The following is a 22629-nucleotide window of genomic DNA, read 5'->3' on the forward strand; positions in this document are numbered from 1 at the left end:
ATGCTCCTTCCAGCTGTAGATTGCACCTGGTTTGTGTTTTCATAACCCAGCCTCTGACCCAGTGGCCACTTTGTGTGGTGTCTGGTGTCCTGGGGGCTCACTGCTGGCTGTGAGCTGGACCTAATGCAGCCTTTCACACAAGAAGACTGTTCCTGGCCAAACCTACAAACCCAGCTGATGTCTGCAAATCACATGTTAACAGGCTGTAACTTCCCAGCTCCAGGGCAGTGTAACTGGGAGGTACCCTCAAGATGCGCTGGGGAACCCACCGCCCGCCCCTTGCAACCCCTCCCAGCGGTTCCCATGTAAGGTTAGCATGGCATTTGTCTGGGAAGTGCCAACTTCCCCTGAGCAATTGCCCTGCACTGGGAACCATTTGAAAATGTAATTTAAATCGCAAAGGTCAGATGGTTCCAACTGGGTTGCATCAATTGTTACCCAGAAAACGTTAGTAGGATTAAAACCACTTCTAACTTCTGGGTAACTACTACACCAACACCCCCCAAAGGACTCGCTCTCCCACGCTCCCGCACCCCCGCGAACACCCCCGCAGCGCGGGACCCCCGTGACACCCCCGCGACGTGGCACACCCACAAACTCCTGAGGGACTCCCGCGCGCACCCCCACGCAGGGATTTCACGCACCCCCCCCTCATGCGGGGCTCCCCGTCTCCATGGGATTTCCCCCCATACCTGCAGGATCACGGGATATCCCCCCTCCCCTGCATCAGGACTCTTTCTCCTCCCCACCTGCAAGCGAACCCCTTCCCTCACTGTCCGTTCCATTCCCCACCCCACTCCAGCCCAACTTAAACTACCACCCCCACCCTTACCAACTAAGCCCAATCCAACCACGAGTGATGTACAAAAGGGGGCATGGCCTCCTTACATCTGACTGAGCTGCCCTCAGCACTAGGCCCTGGGAACGCGCTGCACTGCCCAGATGTCGCCTGGCCTGAGTCGGAAGGTCGGGCAAGATAGGAGTGAAAGTAGGAGTGGAGAGGCAAACCAACTCTGCCACTCAGCGGAAGTTCAGGCTGGTTATGTTTAGTTTAGAAGACAGTGCTGAACGTTGAACAAAATGGAGGTAGCAGTCATTTCAGTTCCACAGTCTGGTAGATATAAATAAACTGAAATTCCTCACTTTCTTAACTGGTCATGAAATATGTGAGAAGTAACCAAGGAAATTAGAAAAAGATTAGTGATGACAAATGTAGGTCCTTTACAGTCTGAAACAGGAGAAATTAGTATTACTAAAATAATAATGCTGGAGAAATTAATGAGCCTGAAAGCCAATAAATCCCCAGGGCCTGATAATTTGCATCCCAGGGTACTGAAGGGAGGTGGCCATGGAAATAGAGGATGCGTTGGTTGTCATCTTCCAAAATTCTGTGGATTCTGGAACAGTCTTGGCAGATTGGCGGGTGAAGGGGAAAACAGTGAATTACAGACCAGTTAGCCTAACTTCAATAGTAGGGGAAATGCTAGAGCCTGTTATAAAGGACGCGATAACAGGACACTTCGAAATATTTCAGACAAAGTTAGCATGGATTTCTGAAAGGGAAATCACGTTTGACAAACCTACTGGAGTTCTTTGAGGACATAACTAACAGAATAGATTAGGGAGAACCAGTGGATGTGGTGTATTTGAAATTATATACAGCTTTTGATAAAGCCCCATGTAAGAGATTAGCGTGTAAAATTCAAGCACATGGAATTGGGGGTAATATATTAGCATGGATTGAGAATTGGTTAGCAGACAGGAAGCAGAGTAGGGATAAATGGGTCTTTTTCGGAGTGGCAGGCGGTGACCTGTGGGGCACTGCAGGGATCAGTGCTTGGCCCCCAGTTATTCACAATATATATCAATGATTTGGATGAGGGAACCAAATGTAATGTTTCCAAGCTTGCTGACGACACGAAACTTGGTGGGAATGTGAGCGGTGAGGAGGATACAAGGAGGCTTCAAGGTGATTTCGACTAGTTGAGTGAGTGAGCCATCTACATCTACCATCTACATGGTAGATGCAGTATAACGTGGATAAGTCTGAAGTTATCCACTTTGGTCGGAAAAACAGAATGACAGAGTATTAGTTAAATGGTGGTGGATGTTGTTGTACAAAGGGACCTGGGTGTCCTTGTGCACCAATCACTGAAAACAAGCATGCACGCAAGCAGTTAAGAAGGCAAATGGTATGTTGGCCTTCATTGTGAGAGGACTTGAGTACAGGAGCAAGGATGTCTTACTGCAGCTGTACAGGGCCTTGGTGAGACCACACCTGGAGTATCGTGTGCAGTTTTGGCCACCTCACCTAAGAAAGGATATACTTGCCATAGAGAGAGTGCAGTGAAGGTTCACCAGACTGATCACTTGGATGGCAGGATTGTTGTATGAGGAGAGATTGGGTCGACTAGGCCTGTATTCACTGGAATTTAGATGAATGAGAGGAGATCCAATTGAAACGCATAAAATTCTGACAGGGCTGGACAGACTGGATGCAGGGATGATGTTTCCTCTGGTTGGGGGGTCTGGAACAAGGGGTCACAGGCTCAGGGTACGGGGTAGGGCATTTAGGACTGAGATGAGGAGAAACTTCTTCACTCAGAGGGTGGTGAACCTGTGGAATTCTCTATCTCAGAAGCTGTGGAGGCCAAGTCACTGAATATATATAAGAAGAAAATAGATTTTTCGACTTTATAGGCCTCAAGGGGCATGGGGAGAGAGCAGGGATATGGCGTGAGATAGAGGATCGGCCAGGATCATCTTGAATGGCGGAACAGGCTCGAAGGGCTGAACGACCGACCTATTTTCCATTTTTTCATGACAGTACAGGTGCTCTGAGTCACCTTGAAGGGTGTGCTCGCTGCCCCCAGGGAGGCCTTGGTGTGGGGTTTTGCCGTGCAAGGAGTGCTGAACCAACGGGTTTTGGCCTGTCCTAAAAGCAGAGGGTTCACCAATGAGAACTTTGTCGGGGATGTTCCTCCTGGAGCTTTCCCCAAGCGGAGACAGCCCCCCCGGAGCACAGTGGCCGCTGTATATATCATATACAAAATGCACTGCAGCAATTCACCAAGGCTGTAACTTCAAGGAACATGGATGCTTTTATACAGTTTAAACATTGTGGACCGTTCCCTGTAACTTTACACACTGACTGTACACGGTTCCCTGTAACTTTACACATTGTAGATGGTTCCCTGTAACTTCCTGCTCTGACTGTAGATGGTTCCCTGTAACTTTACACACTGTAGAGTATTCCCTGTAACTTTATAAACTGTAGATGGTTCCTTGTAACTTAACACGCTAGCCTATTCCCTGTAACTATACACACGCTAGCCTATTCCCTGTAACTATACACATGCTAGACTATTCCCTGTAACTATACACACGCTAGACTATTCCCTGTAACTTTACACACGCTAGACTATTCCCTGTAACTTTACACACGCTAGACTATTCCCTGTAACTTTACACACTCTAGACTATTCCCTGTAACTTTACACATACTAGACTATTCCCTGTAACTTTACACACGCTAGACTATTCCCTGTAACTATACACACGCTAAACTATTCCCTGTAACTTTACACACGCTAGACTATTCCCTGTAACTTTACACACGCTAGACTATTCCCTGTAACTTTACACACGCTAGACTGTTCCCTGTAACTTTACACACGCTAGACTATTCCCTGTAACTTTACACACGCTAGACTATTCCCTGTAACTTTACACACGCTAGACTGTTCCCTGTAACTTTACACACGCTAGACTGTTCCCTGTAACTTTACACACGCTAGACTGTTCCCTGTAACTTTACACACGCTAGACTGTTCCCTGTAACTTTACACACGCTAGACTGTTCCCTGTAACTTTACACACGCTAGACTGTTCCCTGTAACTTTACACACGCTAGACTGTTCCCTGTAACTTTACACACGCTAGACTGTTCCCTGTAACTTTACACACGCTAGACTGTTCCCTGTAACTTTACACACGCTAGACTGTTCCCTGTAACTTTACACACGCTAGACTGTTCCCTGTAACTTTACACACGCTAGACTGTTCCCTGTAACTTTACACACGCTAGACTGTTCCCTGTAACTTTACACACGCTAGACTGTTCCCTGTAACTTTACACACGCTAGACTGTTCCCTGTAACTTTACACACGCTAGACTGTTCCCTGTAACTTTACACACGCTAGACTATTCCCTGTAACTTTACACACGCTAGACTATTCCCTGTAATACACACGCTAGACTATTCCCTGTAACTTTACACACGCTAGACTGTTCCCTGTAACTTTACACACGCTAGACTGTTCCCTGTAACTTTACACACGCCAGACTGTTCCCTGTAACTTTACACACGCTAGACTGTTCCCTGTAACTTTACACACGCTAGACGGTTCCCTGTAGCTTTACACACTGTAGACGGTTCCCCGTAACTTTGTGCACTGACTGTAGACAGTTCCCTATAACTTTGCATACTGCAGACTGCTCACTGTAACTTTACACACTGACTGTAGACAGTTCCCTGTAACTTTACACACTGGCAAACGGTTCCCTGTAAATTTGCACATTATCTGTAGATGGTTCCCTGTATCTTTCTATTCCTACTGTTCTGACGATTCCCTGTAGATGCATCAATGCCAATTTTGACTGCACCTTGGCAGAGTGTTCTTCATTCTTCAAGCTCAAATGTTTGTTCTTTTCACAGATCACTGTGTTCATTACTATGACCTGCGGAACACTAAACAGCCTATCATGGTGTTTAAAGGACATCGCAAGGCAGTGTCATATGCCAAGTTTGTAAGCGGAGAAGAAATAGTTTCAGCGTGAGTTCCATTTTGCTTTTGATACTCGTGAATTTAGTGGATGGCATCTTGCTGTGATGATGGGGAGATGGTAGCAGAGTGGTAATGCCACTGGGCTAGTAACCCAGAGGCCCAGGCTAATGGTCCAGGGGGCAAGGGTTCAAATCCCACCATGGTTCCCCATTAGTTTCCACACTGACTGTAGATGGTTCCTTGTAACTTTGCACACTGTAGACAGCTCCCTGTAACTTTACACACTAACTGTAGACCATTCCCTGTAACTTTACACAATGACTGTAGACGGTTCCCTGTAACTTTACGCACTGATTGTGGACGGTTCCCTGTAACTTTGCATACTGACTGCAGACAGTTCTCTGAACTTTGCATACTGACTGCAGATGGTTCCCTGTAACTTTACACACTGACTGTAGACGGTCCCCTGTAACTTTGCACACTGACTGCAGACAGTTCTCTGAACTTTGCACACTGACTGTAGACAGTTCTCTGTAATTTTATGCACTGACTGTACATGGCTCCCTGTAATTATACACACTGATTGTAGATGGCTCCCTGTAACTATACACACTGACTGTAGATGGCTCCCTGTAACTATACACACTGACTGTAGACAGTTCTCTGTAACTTTATGCACTGACTGTACATGGTTCCCTGTAACTATACACACTGACTGTAGACGGTTCTCTGTAACTTTGCACACTGACTGTAGACAGTTCGCAGCTGGTGGAACTTAAATGCAATTAGTAAATCTGGAATTGTTAAGTTAATCTCAATAATGGTGACCATGAAACTGTGTCGATTGTCATAAAAACCATCTGGTTCACTAATGTGTTTTATGGAAGGAAACCTGCCATCCTTAGCTGGCCTGACCTACATGTAACCCTAGACTCCCAGCAAGGTGGTTGACTCTTAACTGCCCTTTGAAATGGCCTGGCAAACTACTCAGTTTCTTTATGTGTTCATGAAATGTGGATGTTGCTGGCTAGGCCAACATTTATTGCCCATCCCTAATTGCTCTCCAGAAGGTGGTGGTGAGCTGCCGTCTTGAACCGCTGTAGTCCATGTGGTGTAGGTAGACCCACAGTGCTGTTAGGGAGGGAGTTTCAGGATTTTGACCCAGTGACAGTGAAGGAACAGTGATATATTTCCAAGTCAGGGCGGTGAGTGACTTGGAGGGGAACTTCCAAGTGGTGGTATTCCCATGTGTCTGCTGCCCTTGTCCTTCTAGATGGTAGTGGTCGTGGGTTTGGAAGGTGCTGTCTAAGGAGCCTTGGTGAATTCCTGCAGTGCACCTTGTAGATGGTACACACTGCTGCTACTGTGCATCGATGGTGGAAGGAGTGGATGGGGTGCCAATCAAGCGGGCTGCTTTGTCCTGGATGTTGTCAAGCTTCTTGAGCGTTGTGGGAGCTGCACTCATCCAGGCAAGTGGGGAGTATTCCATCACACTCTTGACTTGTGCCATGTAGATGGTGGACAGGCTTTGGGGAGTCAGGAAGTGAGTTACTCGTCGCACAGTTCCAGCCTCTGACCTGTATTTATATGTATTTATGCATAGTATTTATATGGCTAGCCCAGTTCAGCTTCTGGTCAATGGTAACCATCAGGATGTTGATAGTGGAGGATTCAGTGATAGTAATGCCAAGGACCGATGGTTAGACTCTCTCTTGTTGGAGTTGGTCATTGTCTGAAACTTGTGTGGCGCGAATGTTAGTTGCCACTTCTCAGCCCAAGCTTTGATATTGTCCAGGTCTTGCTGCATTTGGCCATGGAATCACTGAATCACAGAATTGTTACGGCGCAAGAGAAGGCCATTCAGCCCCGTCAGGTCTGTACTGGCTCTCCAGATGAGCATCATGACGTAGTGTCGTTCTCCTGCTTTTTCCCCATACCCTTGCACATTGTTTCTATTCAAATAATTTTGTAATGCCCAATATAATGCTGCGATTGAACCTGCCTCCACCACACTTCCAGGCAGTGCATTCCAAACCCAAACCTCTCGCTATGTGCAAATGTTTTTTCTCACATCACATTTGCTTCTTTTGCAAATCACTTTCAATCTGTGCCCTCTGGTTCTTGATCTTTTCACGAGTGAGAACTGTTCCTCCCTATCTACTCTGTCCAGCCACCTCATGATTTTGAACACCTCTATCAAATCTCCTTTTAGGCTTCTCCTCTCCCAGGAGAACTCCTCTCTAATCTATCTTCATAACTCAAGTTTCTCATCCCTGGAACCATTCTTATAAACCTCTGTTGCACTTTGTCCGATGCAATCACATCCTTCCTATAGTGTGGCGCCTAGAACTGTACACAGTACTCCAGTTGAGATCTAACTAGTGTTCTATACAAGTTCAGCATAACCTCCCTGCTATTGTACTCTGTGCCCCTATTAATAAAGCCCAGGATACTGTATGCTTTATTAACTGCTCCCTCCACGTGTCCTATCACCTTCAATGATCCAAGCACATATATATGACACGGACTGCTTCAGTATCTGAGGAGTCGCGAATGTTGCTGCACATTTTGCAATCATCAGTGAACATCCCCACTTCTGACCTTATGATGGAAGGAAGGTCATTGATGAAGCAGCTGAAGATGGTTGGGCCGAGGACATCACCCTCAGGAACTCCTGCAGTGAAGTCCTGGGACTGAGATGATTGACCTCCAACAACTACAACCATCTTCCTTTGTGCTAGGTATGACTCCAATCAACTGAGAGGTTTTCCCCCTGATTCCCATTGACTGCAGTTTTGCTAGGTCTCCTTGATGCCACACTCGGCCAAATGCGGCCTTGATGTCAAGGGCAGTCACTTTCACCTCACCTCGGGAGTTCAGCTCTTTTGTCCATGTTTGAACCAAGGCTGTAAGGAGGGCAGGAGCTGAGCGGCCCTGGCAGAACCCAAACTGAGCATTAGTGAGCAGGATATTGCTAAGCAAATGCTGCTTGATAGCACTGTTGATGATCCCTTCCAGCACTTTACTGATGATCAAGAGTAGACTGATGGGGCAGTAATTGCCGGGTTGGATTTGTCCTGCTTTTTCTATACAGGACATACCTGGGCAATTTTCCACATAGCTGGGAAGATGCCAGTGTTGTAGCTGTACTGGAATAGTTTGGCTAGGGGTGTGGCAAGTTCTGGAGCTCAATTTTTCAGTACTATTGCTGGAATATTGCCAGGGACCGTAACCTTTGCAGTATCCAGGGCCTTCAGCCATTTCTTGATATCATGTGGAGTGAATTGAGTTGGCTGAAGACTGGCATCTGTGATGCTGGGGACCTCCAGAGGATGCCGAGATGGATCATCCACTTGATAGTTAGGCTGAAGATTGTAGCAAATGCTTCAGCCTTATCTTTTGCACTGATGTGCTGGGCTCCTCCATCATTGAGGATGGGGATATTTGTGGAGCCTCCTCCTCCAGTGAGTTGTTTAATTGTCCACCACCATTCACGAACGGATGTGGCAGGACTGCAGAGCTTAGATCTGATCCATTGGTTGTGGGATTGCTTAGCTCTGTCTATAACTTGCTGCTTATGCTGTTTGGTATGCAAGTAGTCCTGTGTTATAGCTTCACCAGGTTGCCACCTCATGTTTAAGTATGCCTGGTGCTGCTCCTGGCATGCCCTCTGGCACTCTTCATTGAACCAGGTTTGATCCTTTAGCTTGGTGGTAATGTTAGAGTGGGAGTTATGCCAGGCCATGAGGTTACAAACTGCAGTTGAGTACAATTCCGCTGCTGCTGATAGCCCACAGCGCCTCATGGATTCCCAGTCTTGAATTGCTAGATCTGTCGCATTTTGCATGGTGGTAATGCCACACAACCTGATGGAGGGCCTCCTCAATGTGAAGTCGGGACTTTGTCTCCACAACGACTGTGCAGTGGTCACTCCTACCGATACTGTCAAAGACAGATGTATCTGCGGCAGGCAGGTTGGTGAGGATGAGGTCAAGTATGTTTTTCCCTCTTGTTGGTTCCCTAACCAACTGCCACAGACCCAGTCTAGCAGTTATGTCCTTTAGGACTCGGCCAGCTTGGTCAGTAGTGGTGCTACCGAGTCACATTTGGTGATGGATATTCATATCCCCCACCCAGAGTACATTCTGCACCCTTGCCATCCTCAGTGCTTCCTCCAAGTGGTGTTCAACATGGAGGAGCACTGATTCGTCAGCTGAGGGAGGGCGGTACAGGATAATCAGCAGGAGGTTTCCTTGCCCATGTTTGACCTGATGCCATGAGACTTCATGGGGTCCAGAGTCGATGTTGAGGACTCCCAGGGCAACTCCCTCCCGACTGTATACCACTGTGCTGCCACCTCTGCTGGGCCTGTCCTGCCGGTGGGACAGGACATACCCAGGGATGGTGATGGTGGTGTCTGGGACATTATTTGTAAGATATGATTCTGTGAGGATGTCTATGCCAAGCTGTTGCTTGACTAATCTGTGAAATAGCTCTCTCAATTTTGGTACTAGCTCCTAGGAGGACTTTGCAGGGTCAATAGGGCTGGGTTTGTTGTTGTCATTTCCAGTGCTTAGGTCGATGCTGTGCGGTTCGCCCAGTTTCATTCCTTTTTATTGGCTTGGTACAAAATGAGTGGCTTGCTAGGCCATTTCAGAGAGCATTCAAGAGTCAACCACATTGCTGTGGATCTGGAGTCACATGTAGGTCAGACCAGGTAAGGATGGCAGGTTTCCTTCCCTAAAGGACATTAGTCTACGACAATTGACAATGGTTTCATGGTCATCACTAGACTTTTAATTCCAGATTTTTATTTCACCATCTGCCGTGGTGTGATTCAAACAGGGTCCCCAGAGCATTACCCTGGCTTCCTGAATTACTAGTCCAGTGACAATACCACAATGCCACCAGCTCCCCAATAAGTTCAAGGGCAATTAGGAATGGGCAACAAATGCTGGCCTTGCCAGCGATGTCCACATCCCATGAAAGAAATCATTCCAGTTGATAAGAGAAGATCCCATTGAGCTGGTTGTGATAAGATGTGCTCCATTGTAACCTAAAGTTCTGAGCAGTGAACGGAGAAGTTTATGGATAGGGGTTGATGTTTATGATGTGAGTTCTGGTCCAGCATATCGCAAATCTACCAAGAGCCATTGTGGGCCTGCACCTTCTGAGGCAGGAGGAAGGTACAATGTGATCGGGATCACAACAGATGCCCCTTACCTTGCCACTTCTCTGATCAATTGGACTCCAGCTTGGGCCAACAGAGGACCTCATCATCAGTTGAGGCCTGAATGGTAACCCTCTCAATTTATCAAAGATTCCTGAAACTTATTTGCTCCTCCACACTTGATTCTCTCTCACTGTGATTCAGCTCAGTTTGTCCCAACTCAGTCTGGCTGATGAGACCAGTTCTCCCACTATCGCCCCAGCCCTCTCGCACCTCCCCGATCACACTCTCAGACCATCCATCCCCTCTCAACAAACCCTCCACCATACCCTTCGGTCCAAGTTCACTCAGGCCCTTCCCCTGATGCCATGGGCTCCCCTTCCCTGCCCCCCAACACTGAACCAATTGATGCGGTACTCCTCCACAACAATCCCCCACCCCACCCCACCAGCATTCTGAAATATGGTTTGCACCGAGTAAGAGGGAGAGTTCCTGGCCTCGGAAGGAGATGAATTTTTACGCTGCATCAATTGACATGGAACTTGTTTGTAGGTCTACAGACAGCCAGTTGAAGCTTTGGAGTGTGAACAGGCCTCACTGCTTAAGGTCCTTTAAGGGTCACATCAACGAAAAGAACTTTGTGGGTTTGGCATCGAATGGGGATTACATTGCCTGTGGTGAGTAACTGTGATGACGTTGCCTGTTTACCGCGGTTGGGATTAGCTGTAGGTGTGGGAGTCCGTATTCACTGACTCACCCCTTCACAGTGGCTCAGCAATACCCCCGACAACTGGGGTTGAAACAACACCGCAGCAGCAGCCACATGTCGGGCTGGTTGTTTTTGTTGAGACTTGTAACAGCATTCTGCTTTTATTCATTCATGGGATGTGGGCACTGCTGGTTGGGCCAGCATTTATTGCCCATTCCTAATTGCCCTTGAGAAGGTGGTGCTGAGCTGCCTCCTTGAACCGCTACAGTCTCTGTGGCGTAGGTACACCCACAGTGCTGTGGGGGACAGAGTTCCTCGATTTTGACCCAGCGGCAGTGAAAGAACGGCGATATATTTCCAAGTCAGGATGGTGAGTGACTTAGATGGAAACTTCCAGTTGGTGGAGTTCCCATGTGTCTGCTCTCTTGCCCTTCTAGATGGTAGCTTGAAAGGTGCTGCCTAAGGAGCCTTGGTGAGTTTCTGCAGTGCATTTTGTAGATGGTACACACTGCTGCCACAGTGCATCGGTCATGGAGGGAGTGAGTGTTTGTGGATGGGGTGCCATTCAAGCAGGCTGAATTGTCCTGGATGGTGTCAAGCTTCTTGAGTGTTGTGGGAGCTGCACTCATCCAGGCAAGTGAGGAGTATTCCATCACACTCCTGACTTGTGCCTTACAGATGGTGGACAGGCTCCGGGGAGTCAGGAGGTGAGTTCCTCGCCACAGGATTCCCAGCCTCTGACCTGCTCTTCTAGCCACAGTATTTATATGGCTGAACCAGTTCGGTTTCTGGTCAATGGTAACCCCCAGGATGTTAATAGTGGGAGGATTCAGCAATGGTAATGCCATTGAATGTCAAGGGGCGATGGTTGGGTTCTCTCTTGTTTGAGATGTTCATTGTCTGACACTTGTGTGGCACGAATGTTACTTGCCACTTGTCAGCCCAAGCCTGGATATTGTCCAGGTCTTGTTGCATTTGGACATGGACTGCTTCAGTATCTGAGGAATCGCGAATGTTGCTGAATATTGTGCAATCATCCCCACTTGTGATCTTACGATGGAAGGAAGGTCAGTGATGAAGCAGCTGAAGATGGTTGGGCCAAGGACACTACCCTGAGGAACTCCTGCAGTGATGTCCTGGAGCTGAGATGACTGACCTCCAACAACCACAACCATCTTCTTTTGTGCTGGGTTTGGCTCCAACCAGCGGAGAGTTTTCCCCTGATTCCCAGTGACTCCAGTTTTGCTAGGGCTCCTTGATGCCACACTCAGTCAAATCCTGCCTTGATGTCAAGGGCAGTCACACTTGCCTCACCATTCACATCTTCCATTAATATATCTGTATATATTTGTGTGCATATGTTATACAAATATATATGCATATATATTTTGTCAACCTCTAACATGATAAAACAACTGAAATGTTTTTTTAAAAACTCTGTAAAAGTTTAGAACCACAACACCTATCTGTTATGACCTAGAATGCACTGCCTGAAGCATATTCAGTAAGAGCTTTCAAATAGGAATTGCCTAAATTCTTGAAGGGTTGAAGGTTACAAAGCCGTGGGAAAATATGGGAGTGGGACTGATTATGGATAAGTACTAAAGAGTCAGCGATGGGCCAAATGGTCTCCTGTGCAATAAGATTCTCTGATTCTCAACAAAACTTGCAATTTAAGGTAGGGAAATGCTCCAAGGAGCTTCACATGACTGGAATCAGAACAAAAATTGAAAACAGAGGCAGAATTGAAGATCTGAGCATCACCAAATTGTTGGCCAAAAAGGAGGTTTTAAGGAGCATTTGAAAAGAGGCAGAAATTTTGGAGGGAATTCCCAGGTTCCTTGGGCTCTCCTAATGCTGATATTCCTTCTGTTGTTCAACTATGAATTTATGCTGCTCCTTTTCTGCAGTTGGGGGGAATATTTATAATATTGAGTGTTATATTATCTAATAAGGAATTGAGAGAGCCTGGCCATTCATGTCCAATGCTTCATTTGTTCTAGGAAGTGAAAACAATTCTCTCTACCTCTACTATAAGGGGCTCTCAAAAACACTGCTCACCTTTAAGTTTGACACAGTTAAAAGTGTCTTGGACAAGGACAAAAAGGAGGATGACACCAATGAATTTGTCAGTGCTGTGTGTTGGAGAGCATTACCAGATGGGGTAAGTGGTGATATGTTCAGTGTGTTGAAGGTGTTAAGCAGACATCATAATCTTAAGTGATACCAACAGGAGTAGGCCTATCACAACCTTGAATATATTCAAAAACTGAACATCCACAAGCCTCTGGGGAAGAGAATTCCAAAGATTCACAACCCTTTGAGTGAGGAAATTTCTCTACATCTCAGTCCTAAATGATTAACCCCTTATCCTGAGACTCTTCCCCACTCTGAGTGAGGACATTTCTCCTCATGTCAGCCCTAAACATTCAGTCCTTTCCTTCCACTAGCCGACCGGGCCAGACTGCCTCTAATTTCCCCCCCTGCCTTAGCCCTGAACTAGCATCTTTTGATAGTTTCTCTCCTATCTCCCCTGATGCCCTCCCTGAGCTTAGCCTGTCCATGAGATCCACTCCTGTTCCCTCGATCCAATTCCCACTGAACTGCTGTATACCCAATTTCCCCTCCTGGCCCCCATGTTAATCCAAATTGTAAACCCTTCTCTCTCTTCAGATTATAAGAAATAAGAGCAGGGGTAGACCATTCGGCCCCTCAAGCCTTGTCCACCATTCGATAAGATCATGGGTGATCTTCCATTTCACCTCCACCTTCCTGCACTGTCCCCATGTCCCTTAATTCTCTTAGTACTCAAAGATTTATCGATCTCGGTCCTGGAACATGGGGTAGAGAATTCCAAAGATTCACCACCCTCTGAGCGAAGAAAGTTTCCCTCATCTGAGCCCTAAATGGTTGACTCCTTACCCTGAGACGGTGACTCCTAGTTCTCGACTCTCCAGCCAGGGCAGACTATGGTGAGATCTTTGATGAAAGGGAAAACAGAAAATGCTGGAAAAACTCAGCAGGCCTAACAGCATCTGTGGGGAGAGAAACAGAGTTAAAGTTGTGATTCCGGTATGACTGTTCTTCAGAACTAAAGAGAAGTAGAAACGTGATGAAATTTATACTGTTTAAGGGGGTGGAGCAGGTGAAGCTGGATAGAAGGCCAACGATGGATGGGACAAAGGAGAGATTGACAAAGATGTCATGAACAAAAGGACAAAGAGAGTGTTAATGATAGTGGTAAGGGCTAAAGTAGGTGCTGATAGTGGCATAAAGGTAAGAAAGCAGAATGTGATAGCAGGACAAGGGTAAGCACTCTGAAAAGAACAACATGAATAAGTTACGGATGGCCCTTGTGGGGGTGGGGTGGGGGGAGGGGCAGTGTTGGGGGAAAAAAGATCGAAAATGGGATTAAAAAAGGATAAAACAATGAATAAAATAAATAAATAAAAAATAAGTGGATAAAAAATAAAAATGAATTTTGAAGAAAGGGATGAAAAACAGATGAGGAAAGAGTTCATGGTCTGAAGTTGTTGAACTCAATGTTAAGTCCGGAAGGCTGTAAAGTCCTAATCGGAAGATGAGGTGCTGTTCCTCCAGGTTGCGTTGAGCTTCACTGGAACATTGCAGCAGGCCAAGGATGGACATGTGGGCATGAGAGCAGGGTGGAGTGTTGAAATGGCAAGCGACAGGGAGGTCTGGTTTGTGCTTGCGGACAGACCAAAGGTGTTCTGCAAAGTGGTCACCGAGTCTGCGTTTGGTCTCTCCAATGTAGAGGAGACCACATTAGGAGCAGCGAATGCAGTAGACTAAATTGAAGGAGGTGCAAGTGAAGCGCTGCTTCACCTGAAAGGAGTGTTTGGGCCCTTGAATGGTGAGGAGGTAAAAGAGCAAGTGTTACACTTTCTGCAATTGCATAGGAAGGCATAAGGGGTGATGGAGGAGGGGAACAGCCCCTATGAATGCTGACTGGGGGGGGTGAGAGAAAGAGGTGTTTGGTGGTGGCATCATGCTGGAAATGGCAGAGGAATTTCCTTTGAGTGCGGAGGCTGGTGGGGTGAAAAGTGAGGACAAGGGGGACCCTATCATGGTTCTGGGAAGGAGAGGAAGGTGTGAGGACAGAGGTGCAGGAGATGGGTCGAACATGGGTGACGGGTAGGTGGGAAACCTTGGTTAAGGAAGAACGAAGACGTCAGAAGCGCTGTTTTGGAAAGTGGTAACATCGGAACAGATGCGACGGAGGCGAAGGAACTGAGAGAATGGGATGGAGTCCTTACAGGAAACGGGGTATGAGGAGCTGTAGTTGAGGTAGCTGTGGGAGTTGGTGGACTTGTAATGTTGGTGGACAGTCTATCAGCAGAAATGGAGACAGAGAGGTCAAGGAAGGGAAACGAAGTGTTGGAGATGGACCATGATAGAGCGGTGATGGAGGAGTGGAAATTGGAAGTAAAATTGATAAAATTTCCCCAGGTCCAGATGACAGCACGAAGTGGCACCAAAACAGCCATCGAGGTACTGGAGAAAGAGTTGTGGGAGGGAGCTTGAGTAGGACTGGAACAAGGAATGTTCCACATACCCCATTAAGAGACAGGCATGACTGGGGCCCAAGTAGGTACCTATAGCCACACCTTTTATTTGGAGAAAGTGAGACAAGTTTAAGGAGAAATTGTTCAGTGAGAGAACAAGTTCAGCCAGGTGGAGGAGAGTGGTGGTGGATGGGGATTGTTTGGGCCTCTGTTCAAAGAAGAAGCCCTCAGTCCACTCTGGTGGGGGATGGAGGTGTCGAGGGATTGGACGTCCATGGTGATGAGGCGGTTAGGCCAGGGAACTGGAAATTGTTGATATGACGTAGGACATCAGAGGAATCATGGATGTAGGTGGGAAGAGTCTGGACAAGGGGAGAGAGAACGGAGTCAAGGTAGGAAGAAATGAGTTCCGTGGGGCAGGAACAGGCTGACACGATCGGCCTACTGGGACAGCCCTGTTTGTGGATTTTGGGGAGGAGGTAGAAGCGAGCTGTCCAAGGTTGGGAGACTGAGGTTGGGAGCTGTGGAGGGAAGATCTCCAGAGGAGATGAGGATCTCCAGAGGAGATGAGGTCAGTGACGGTCCTGGAAACAATGGCTTGATGTTCGGCAGTGGGGTCATGGTCCAGGGGAAGGTAGGAAGAGGCGTCTGGGAGTTGATGCTCAGCCTCTTCGAGGTAGAGGTCAGGATGCCAGACAACAACAGCACCAGAATTACCTGGAAAAACTCAGCAAGTCTGGCAGCATCGGCGGAGAAGAAATCAGTCAACGTTTCGAGCCCTCATGGCCCTCTGCTGAAGGGCCATGAGGGCTCGAAACGTTGACTGATTTCTTCTCCGCCGATGCTGCCAGACTTGCTGAGTTTTTCCAGGTAATTCTGTTTTTATTTTGTTTTGGATTTCCAGCATCCGCAGTAGCTTTTAGCTTTTTGTTTTTAACAACAGCACCATCCTTGTTGGCAGGTTTGATAACGAAGTCAGGGTTGGACCTGAGAGAACGGAGTGCGGCAAGTTCAGAAGGAGACAGGTTAGAGTGGGTGAGAGGGGCAGAGAAATTGAGATGGCCGATGTCACAACAGCAGTTCTCAATGAAAAGACCAAGAGCAGATAACACCTGCCCACCTATCACTGGCCTTCTATCCAGCTTCACCTGCTCCACCTCCCTTAAACAGTATAAATTTCATCACATTTCTACTTCTCTTCAGCTCTGAAGAAGTCATACGGACTCGAAATGTTAACTCTGTTTCTCTCTCCACAGATGCTCTTAGATCTGCTGAGTTTTTCCAGCATTTTCTGTTTTTGTTTCAGATTTCCAGCATCTGCAGTATTTTGCTTTTACCTACTATGAAAGGTGCGTTTGCTTTTAGTTTCTGCAGTTTCATGAAACAGTTCACAATGTGATAAGCATCCACCTCACAAGGACAGAGAATTGGCGGATACTCACCCTTAAGTAAGTTAAAGCAGTACAAGACTTAGGTATGATATAGCTCTAGGTGCAACTTACTGACACGTTAAACTCTGCAACCTTTTCACTATTTAATTCAATGCTATACCATCCTTGCAAAATACTACCCCATCTCCAACCTCCTTTTCCTCTCCCAAGTCCTTGAATATGCTGCTGCCTCCCAAGTCTGTGCCAATCAGGTTTCTGCCCTGCCACAAGACCAGAACAACTCTTATCAAAGTCACAAATGACATCCATTGTGACTGTGACAATGGTAAATTTTCCCTCCTTGTCCTGCCTGCAGCCTTTGACACGGTTGACTATACCATCTTCCTCCAGCACCTCTCCACTGTCGTCCAGCTGGGTGGGACTGCTCTCACCTGGTTCCATTCTTATCGGTCTAATCATTGTCAGAGAATAGCTTGCAACAGCTTCTCTTCCTGTTCCTGCACCATTACCTCTGGTGTCCAGCTGGGTGGGACTGCTCTCACCTGGTTCCATTCTTATCGGTCTAATCATTGTCAGAGAATAACTTGCAACAGCTTCTCTTCCTGTTCCTGCACCATTACCTCTTGTGTCCCCCAAGGTATAATCGTTGGCCCCTTCCTAGTTCTCATCTACATGCTGTTCATCAGTGGCAACATCTGGTTAGGTTTTACATGTACATTGACGGCTCCAGCTCACCACCACCAGCTCTATCTCACCATCACCCATCTCTCTTGACTGCCTATCTGACATCCAGTGAAGACTGAATCCACTGTCTTCAGCCAGCAGAGGCAAACTCCATTTCCTAGCTACCTACCGAGTCCATCCCTCTCCCTTGCAGCTGTCTGGGGTTGGATCAGACTGTTGGCAACCTTGTTGTCGTGCTTGACCCCGAAATGAGCTTCCGACCATTAATCCATACTATCACCAGGACACTCTTTCCTCATCCGTAACATCACCAACCCCTCCCCTGTCTCAGCTCACTTGCTGAACCCTCATTCGTGTCTTTATTACCACAAGACTTGACTCTTCCAACATGCTCCTGGTCGGCCTCCCATGTTCTACCTTCTGTAAATTTAAGACCATCTGAAATCTTGCTGCTTGTGTCTAAACTCTCTCAAAGTTCCATTTACCAACACCCCTGCTGCTCTGCATTCGCTCTTGGTCAAGCAACACCTTGATTTGAAAATTCTCAACATTGTTTTCAAAAACACCCCCCACCAAGATTTTTGTGCTCATTCTGGCGTCTGAGAGTCCCCAGTGTAAATTGCTTAACCATGCATGACCATGTTTTCAGTCTGCCTTAAGCACTGGAATTTCCTTTCTAAACCTCTCCACTACACTACCCCTCTCTCCTCTTTTAAGATGTGCCTTAAAACCTACCTCTTTGTTCAAGCTTTTGACCAACTGCCCTAACATTGCATTATATAACTTGGTGTCAAATTTTGTTTTATAATGTCCTGTGAAACACCTGGGAACATTTTGTAATGTTCGAGATATTGTTAAAGACAAGTTTTGTTGCCTTTGTAGCTAACTTACTCCTCATACCGATGTAATTCACCTTATTTAAGTTTGAGCCTTTTTTCATACTTAAGCATGCCACTCTCAAACTTAACAGGAAATTCCCTCATTATAATCACCCTGCCCATAGGATCTCGTACTGTGAGATTCTAAGTTAACCCTGTCCCGTTACACAGTGCGGGATCTAAAGTAGCCTTATCTCTTGTTAGGTCCACGATGTATTGTTCAAGGAAACTGTCTCAAATGCATTCCATAAACTCATACTCCAGAACAACTTTGTTAATTAAATTCATACTGAGGGTTAAAATGCCCCATAATAATTGCATTATCTTTGTCACAAACTCTTGTTATTTCTGGATTGATGCCCTGTCCAACAGTTAGGGAGCTTCTATATTCCTGCACCAGTGTTTTCTGACTCTTAGTATTTCTAATCTCCATCCATACTGATTCGACTTTATGATCTTCTGAGCCAAGACCCTTTCTCACTAATGTCCTTATGTCATTCTTCACTATCGGCGCTACCCCTCCTCCTCTTCCATTCTGTTTGTTTTTTAAATATTGTGTACCTTGGAATATTTATTTCCAAAACTTGGCCACCATGTAACTACAACTCTAATGGTGATTAGATCTAAACCATTTATCTCTGTTTGTGTCACTAGTTCATCTGCCTTTTTGTGATGTTTTGCTCATTCAGATAGAGAGCCTTTAATTTTTTTTATATTTTTACTTCTCTTATGAACATGAAACTGTTGCACTATTACCATTAAACTCTCTATCCCTTCTTGTCCAACTCTGTGTTTCAGACCATTACAATGTCTAATTGCCTTTTTTAAGTTCTTTCGTGGGATGTAGGAGTCGCTGGCTTGGTCAAAATTTATTGCCCATCCATAATTGCCCTTAAGAAAGTGGTGGTGAGCTGCCTTCTTGAACCACTGCAGTCAATGTGGTGTAGGTACACCCACAGTGCAGTTAGGGATGAAGTTCCAGGATTTTGACCCAGCGACAGTGAAGGAACGGTGGTATATTTCCAAGTCAGGATGGGGACTGGCTTGGAGGGGAACTTCCAGGTGGTGGTGTTCCCATGTGCCTGCTGCCCTTGTCCTTCTAGATGGTATTGGCCATGTGTTTGGAAGGTGCTGTCTAAGGAGCCTTGGTGAGTTCCTGCATCTTGCACGTGGTACACAAAGCTGCCACTGTGCTTTGGTGGTGGAGGGAGTGAATGGCTAAGGTGGTGGATGGGGTGGCGATGAAGCAGGCTGCTTTGTCCTGGATAGTTTTGAGCTTCTTGATTGTGGGAGCTGCACTCATCCAGACAAGTGGAGAGTATTCCATCACATGCCTGATTCATGCCTTGGGCAGGCTTTGGGGAGTCAGGAGGTGATTTATTCACCTCCGAATTCAAAGTCTCTGACCTGCTCGTGTAGCCACAGTATTTATATGGCTAATGCAGTTCAGTTTCTGGTCAGTGGTCACCCCCAGGATGTTGATAGTGGGGGATTCAGTGATGGTAGTGCCGTTGAACATCAAGGGGCGATGGTTAGATTTTCTCTTGTTGGAGATGGTCATTGCCTGGCACTTGTGTGACGCGAATGTTACTTGCCACTTATCAGCCCAAGCCTGGATATTGTCCAGGTCTTGCTGCATTTGGACATGGACTGCTTCAGTATTTGAGGAGTCGCATATGGTGCTGAACATTGTGCAATCATCAGCGAACATCCCCACTTCTGACCTTATGGTGGAAAGAAGGACATTCTTCTTCATATTTCTAAATTTCCCCTCACCTGACCAACTCCCCAAATACACAACGCACATTGTTGTTGTACCTTATTATTTGCTCATAGCGTCATAAAGTCATTCAAAGGACAGGAGGAGGCCACTTGGCCCATCAAGTCCATGCTGGCTCCTGCAGAGCAATCCAGTCAGTTCCACTCCCCCTGTATCCCTTATTTCCTTTGAGTCCCCATCCAATTTCCTTTTGAATTTATTGATTGTTTTTGCTCCCACCACCCTCGTCGGCAACGAGGTCCAGGTCGTTGCCACTTGCTGCCTAAAAAAATTCTTTTGACCCCCCAGCTTCTCCAACCTAACCTTGTGATGAATCCAACCACCCCTCCCACCCCAACCAACATCTCCTGGTAAATCTCCTCCGCACCCTCTCAAGGACCCTCACATCCTTCCTAAAGTGTGGTGACCAGAACTAGACACAATATTCTAGTTGGGGCCTAACCAGAGCTTTATAAAGGTTCAGCATAACTCCCTTGCTTTTGTACTCAATACCTCTGCTTATGAAGCCCAATCCCATCTGCTTTACCAACCACACTCTCAATATGTCCTGTTACCTTCAAAGATCGATGTACATGAACCCCCAGGTCCCCCTGTCCCACATACACTATACAATTGTGCCATTTGGTCTATTTGCTTCTCTCTATCCCTTCTGCCAAAATGCATCACCCTCCCACTTCTCTCTATTAAATTCTATCTGACCCATGTTTGTCCATTCTGCCAGCCTATCTCTGTCCTTTCGCAGATAATTTGAATCATCTGTACTGTTTGCCACTGCTCCAAGTTTGGTATCATGGGCAAATTTGGAAATTTTACCCTCTATTCTAATATCCAAGTCATTTATATCCAGTAAAAACATAGTGGCCCTAGCACTGACCCTTGGGAACACCACTGTCCACCGTTCTCCAGTCTGAAAAATATCCATTTACCACCATTCTCTGCTTTCTGTCCTTAAGGCAATTTTTTATCCAAGTGGACACTGAGCAGCCTAATCATAAGCCTCAATGTTGTTAATCAGCCTTTTATGTGGCACTTTGTCAAACACTTTCTTAAAATCCATACAGACAACATCCACCACATTCCCTCCATGAACCCCCTCTGTTACTTCATTTAAAAATTCAATTTGATTAGCCAAACATAATCTGCCTTTTACAAATCTGTGCTGGCTCTCCTTAATTACCTCAAACCTCTCCAAGTGCTTGCTGATTTGTTTGCTGTTTATTGTTTCTAAAACCTTACCCAGCACTGATGTTAGACTAACTGGCCTGTAGTAGCTGGGACTGTCCTTACACCCCTCCTTGAGCAAGGACGTTACATTTGCCACTCTCCAATCCTCTGTGCCTCCCCTGTATTTCGGGAAGACTGGAAGATTATAACAAACCCTCCCACTATCTCCACTCCCACTTCCTTTAACAACCTGGGATGTAAGCCATCTGGACCAGATGACTTATTCAGTCTAAGCATCTCCAACCTTCCCGATACCTCCTCCCTCTTGATTTTCACACTACCCATTGCCTCCACAATCTCTGCTACAAATATTTTTACAGATTCCTCTTCCATAGTAAACACCGATACAAAGAACACATAAATATTCTAGCCTTTCCCTGCACCACTAAGCATATATAATCATAAAAAGAGTATAAGATCATATATCTTTGTCCCTTAGGACCCACTCCACCTCTTACTACCCACTTACTATATACATGCCAGCGGAACATTTTTGGATTCCCTTTTATGTTGATTGCCATTATATTCTCAGACTCGCTCTCTTTGCCAGGCTTATTTCCTCTTCACTTCCCCTCGCTACTTATTGTATTTGACCTGGTTCTCACTTGAAGAATTCCCTTGACATCTATGTCACACACACCTTTTTTTGTTTCATATATTCTCTCCCTCGACGCCCAAGGATCCCCGGCTTTGGTTCCCCTCCCTTTCACACTTTTTGGAATGTACCTAGCCTGTATCTGAAACATCTCCTCCTTAAAGATCCCCCATTGTTCCGTTATAGATTTTCCTTTCAGTCTTTGGTTCTATTTTATTCTGGCTTTATCCCTTCTTATCCCGTCGAAATTAGCCCTTTTCCCATTTAGAGACAACTTCTACTTCAGTAGTGGAGAAAAACAAAGAACTATTTAATATAAACCTTATGATACAATGATGACTCCCCCACCTCATTCCCAGCACCAGATCCAGCAATACCTCCTTTCTAGTTGGATTGAGAACATACTGATCAAGGAAGTTTTTCCTAACATATTTCAGAAATTCCTCCCCCTCCTTACCCTTTACTCTCACATTATCCCAAACGATATTTAGGCGATTAAAGTCCCCAATATCTGGGGTGTATATGTGCATAAATCATTGAAGGTGGTAGGGCAGGGTTGAGAAAGCGGCTAATAAAGCAGACAGTATCCAAGGCCTTATTAATAGGGGCATAGCGTACAAGAGCAAGGAGGATTTGTTAAATTTGTATAGGTCACGAGTTCAGATGGAGTATTGGGTCCAGTTCTGGGTGCCACACTTATGGAAGGATGTGAAGGCTTTAGAGAGAGTCCAGAAAAGATTCACAATTATGGTTCCTAGGATGAAGAACTTCAGTTATGAGGATAGATTAGAGAAGCTGAGACTGTTCTCCTTGGAAAGAAGAAAGCTGAAAGGAGACTTGATAAAGGTGTTCAAAATCATGAAGCATCTGGACAGAGTAATTAG

The 22629-nt window shown here is 46.2% G+C and overlaps 1 protein-coding gene across 2 annotated transcripts in view; it reads left to right on the forward strand.

The window, feature by feature from the left end:
• The window catches only part of cop1 (COP1 E3 ubiquitin ligase), a 147337-nt gene that overhangs the window by 119342 nt on the left and 5366 nt on the right, over nucleotides 1-22629 (forward strand). For both annotated transcript variants that reach the window (XM_078535713.1, XM_078535714.1), the window contains exons 15-17: nucleotides 4719-4836; nucleotides 10511-10635; nucleotides 12671-12831. In XM_078535713.1, coding sequence (XP_078391839.1) covers nucleotides 4719-4836; nucleotides 10511-10635; nucleotides 12671-12831 — 404 coding nt within the window. The remainder of the gene's footprint in view (nucleotides 1-4718; nucleotides 4837-10510; nucleotides 10636-12670; nucleotides 12832-22629) is intronic.

This window comes from Cetorhinus maximus, unplaced genomic scaffold (genome assembly GCF_964194155.1).
Source record: "Cetorhinus maximus unplaced genomic scaffold, sCetMax3.hap1.1 HAP1_SCAFFOLD_609, whole genome shotgun sequence".
NCBI lineage: Eukaryota > Metazoa > Chordata > Chondrichthyes > Lamniformes > Cetorhinidae > Cetorhinus > Cetorhinus maximus.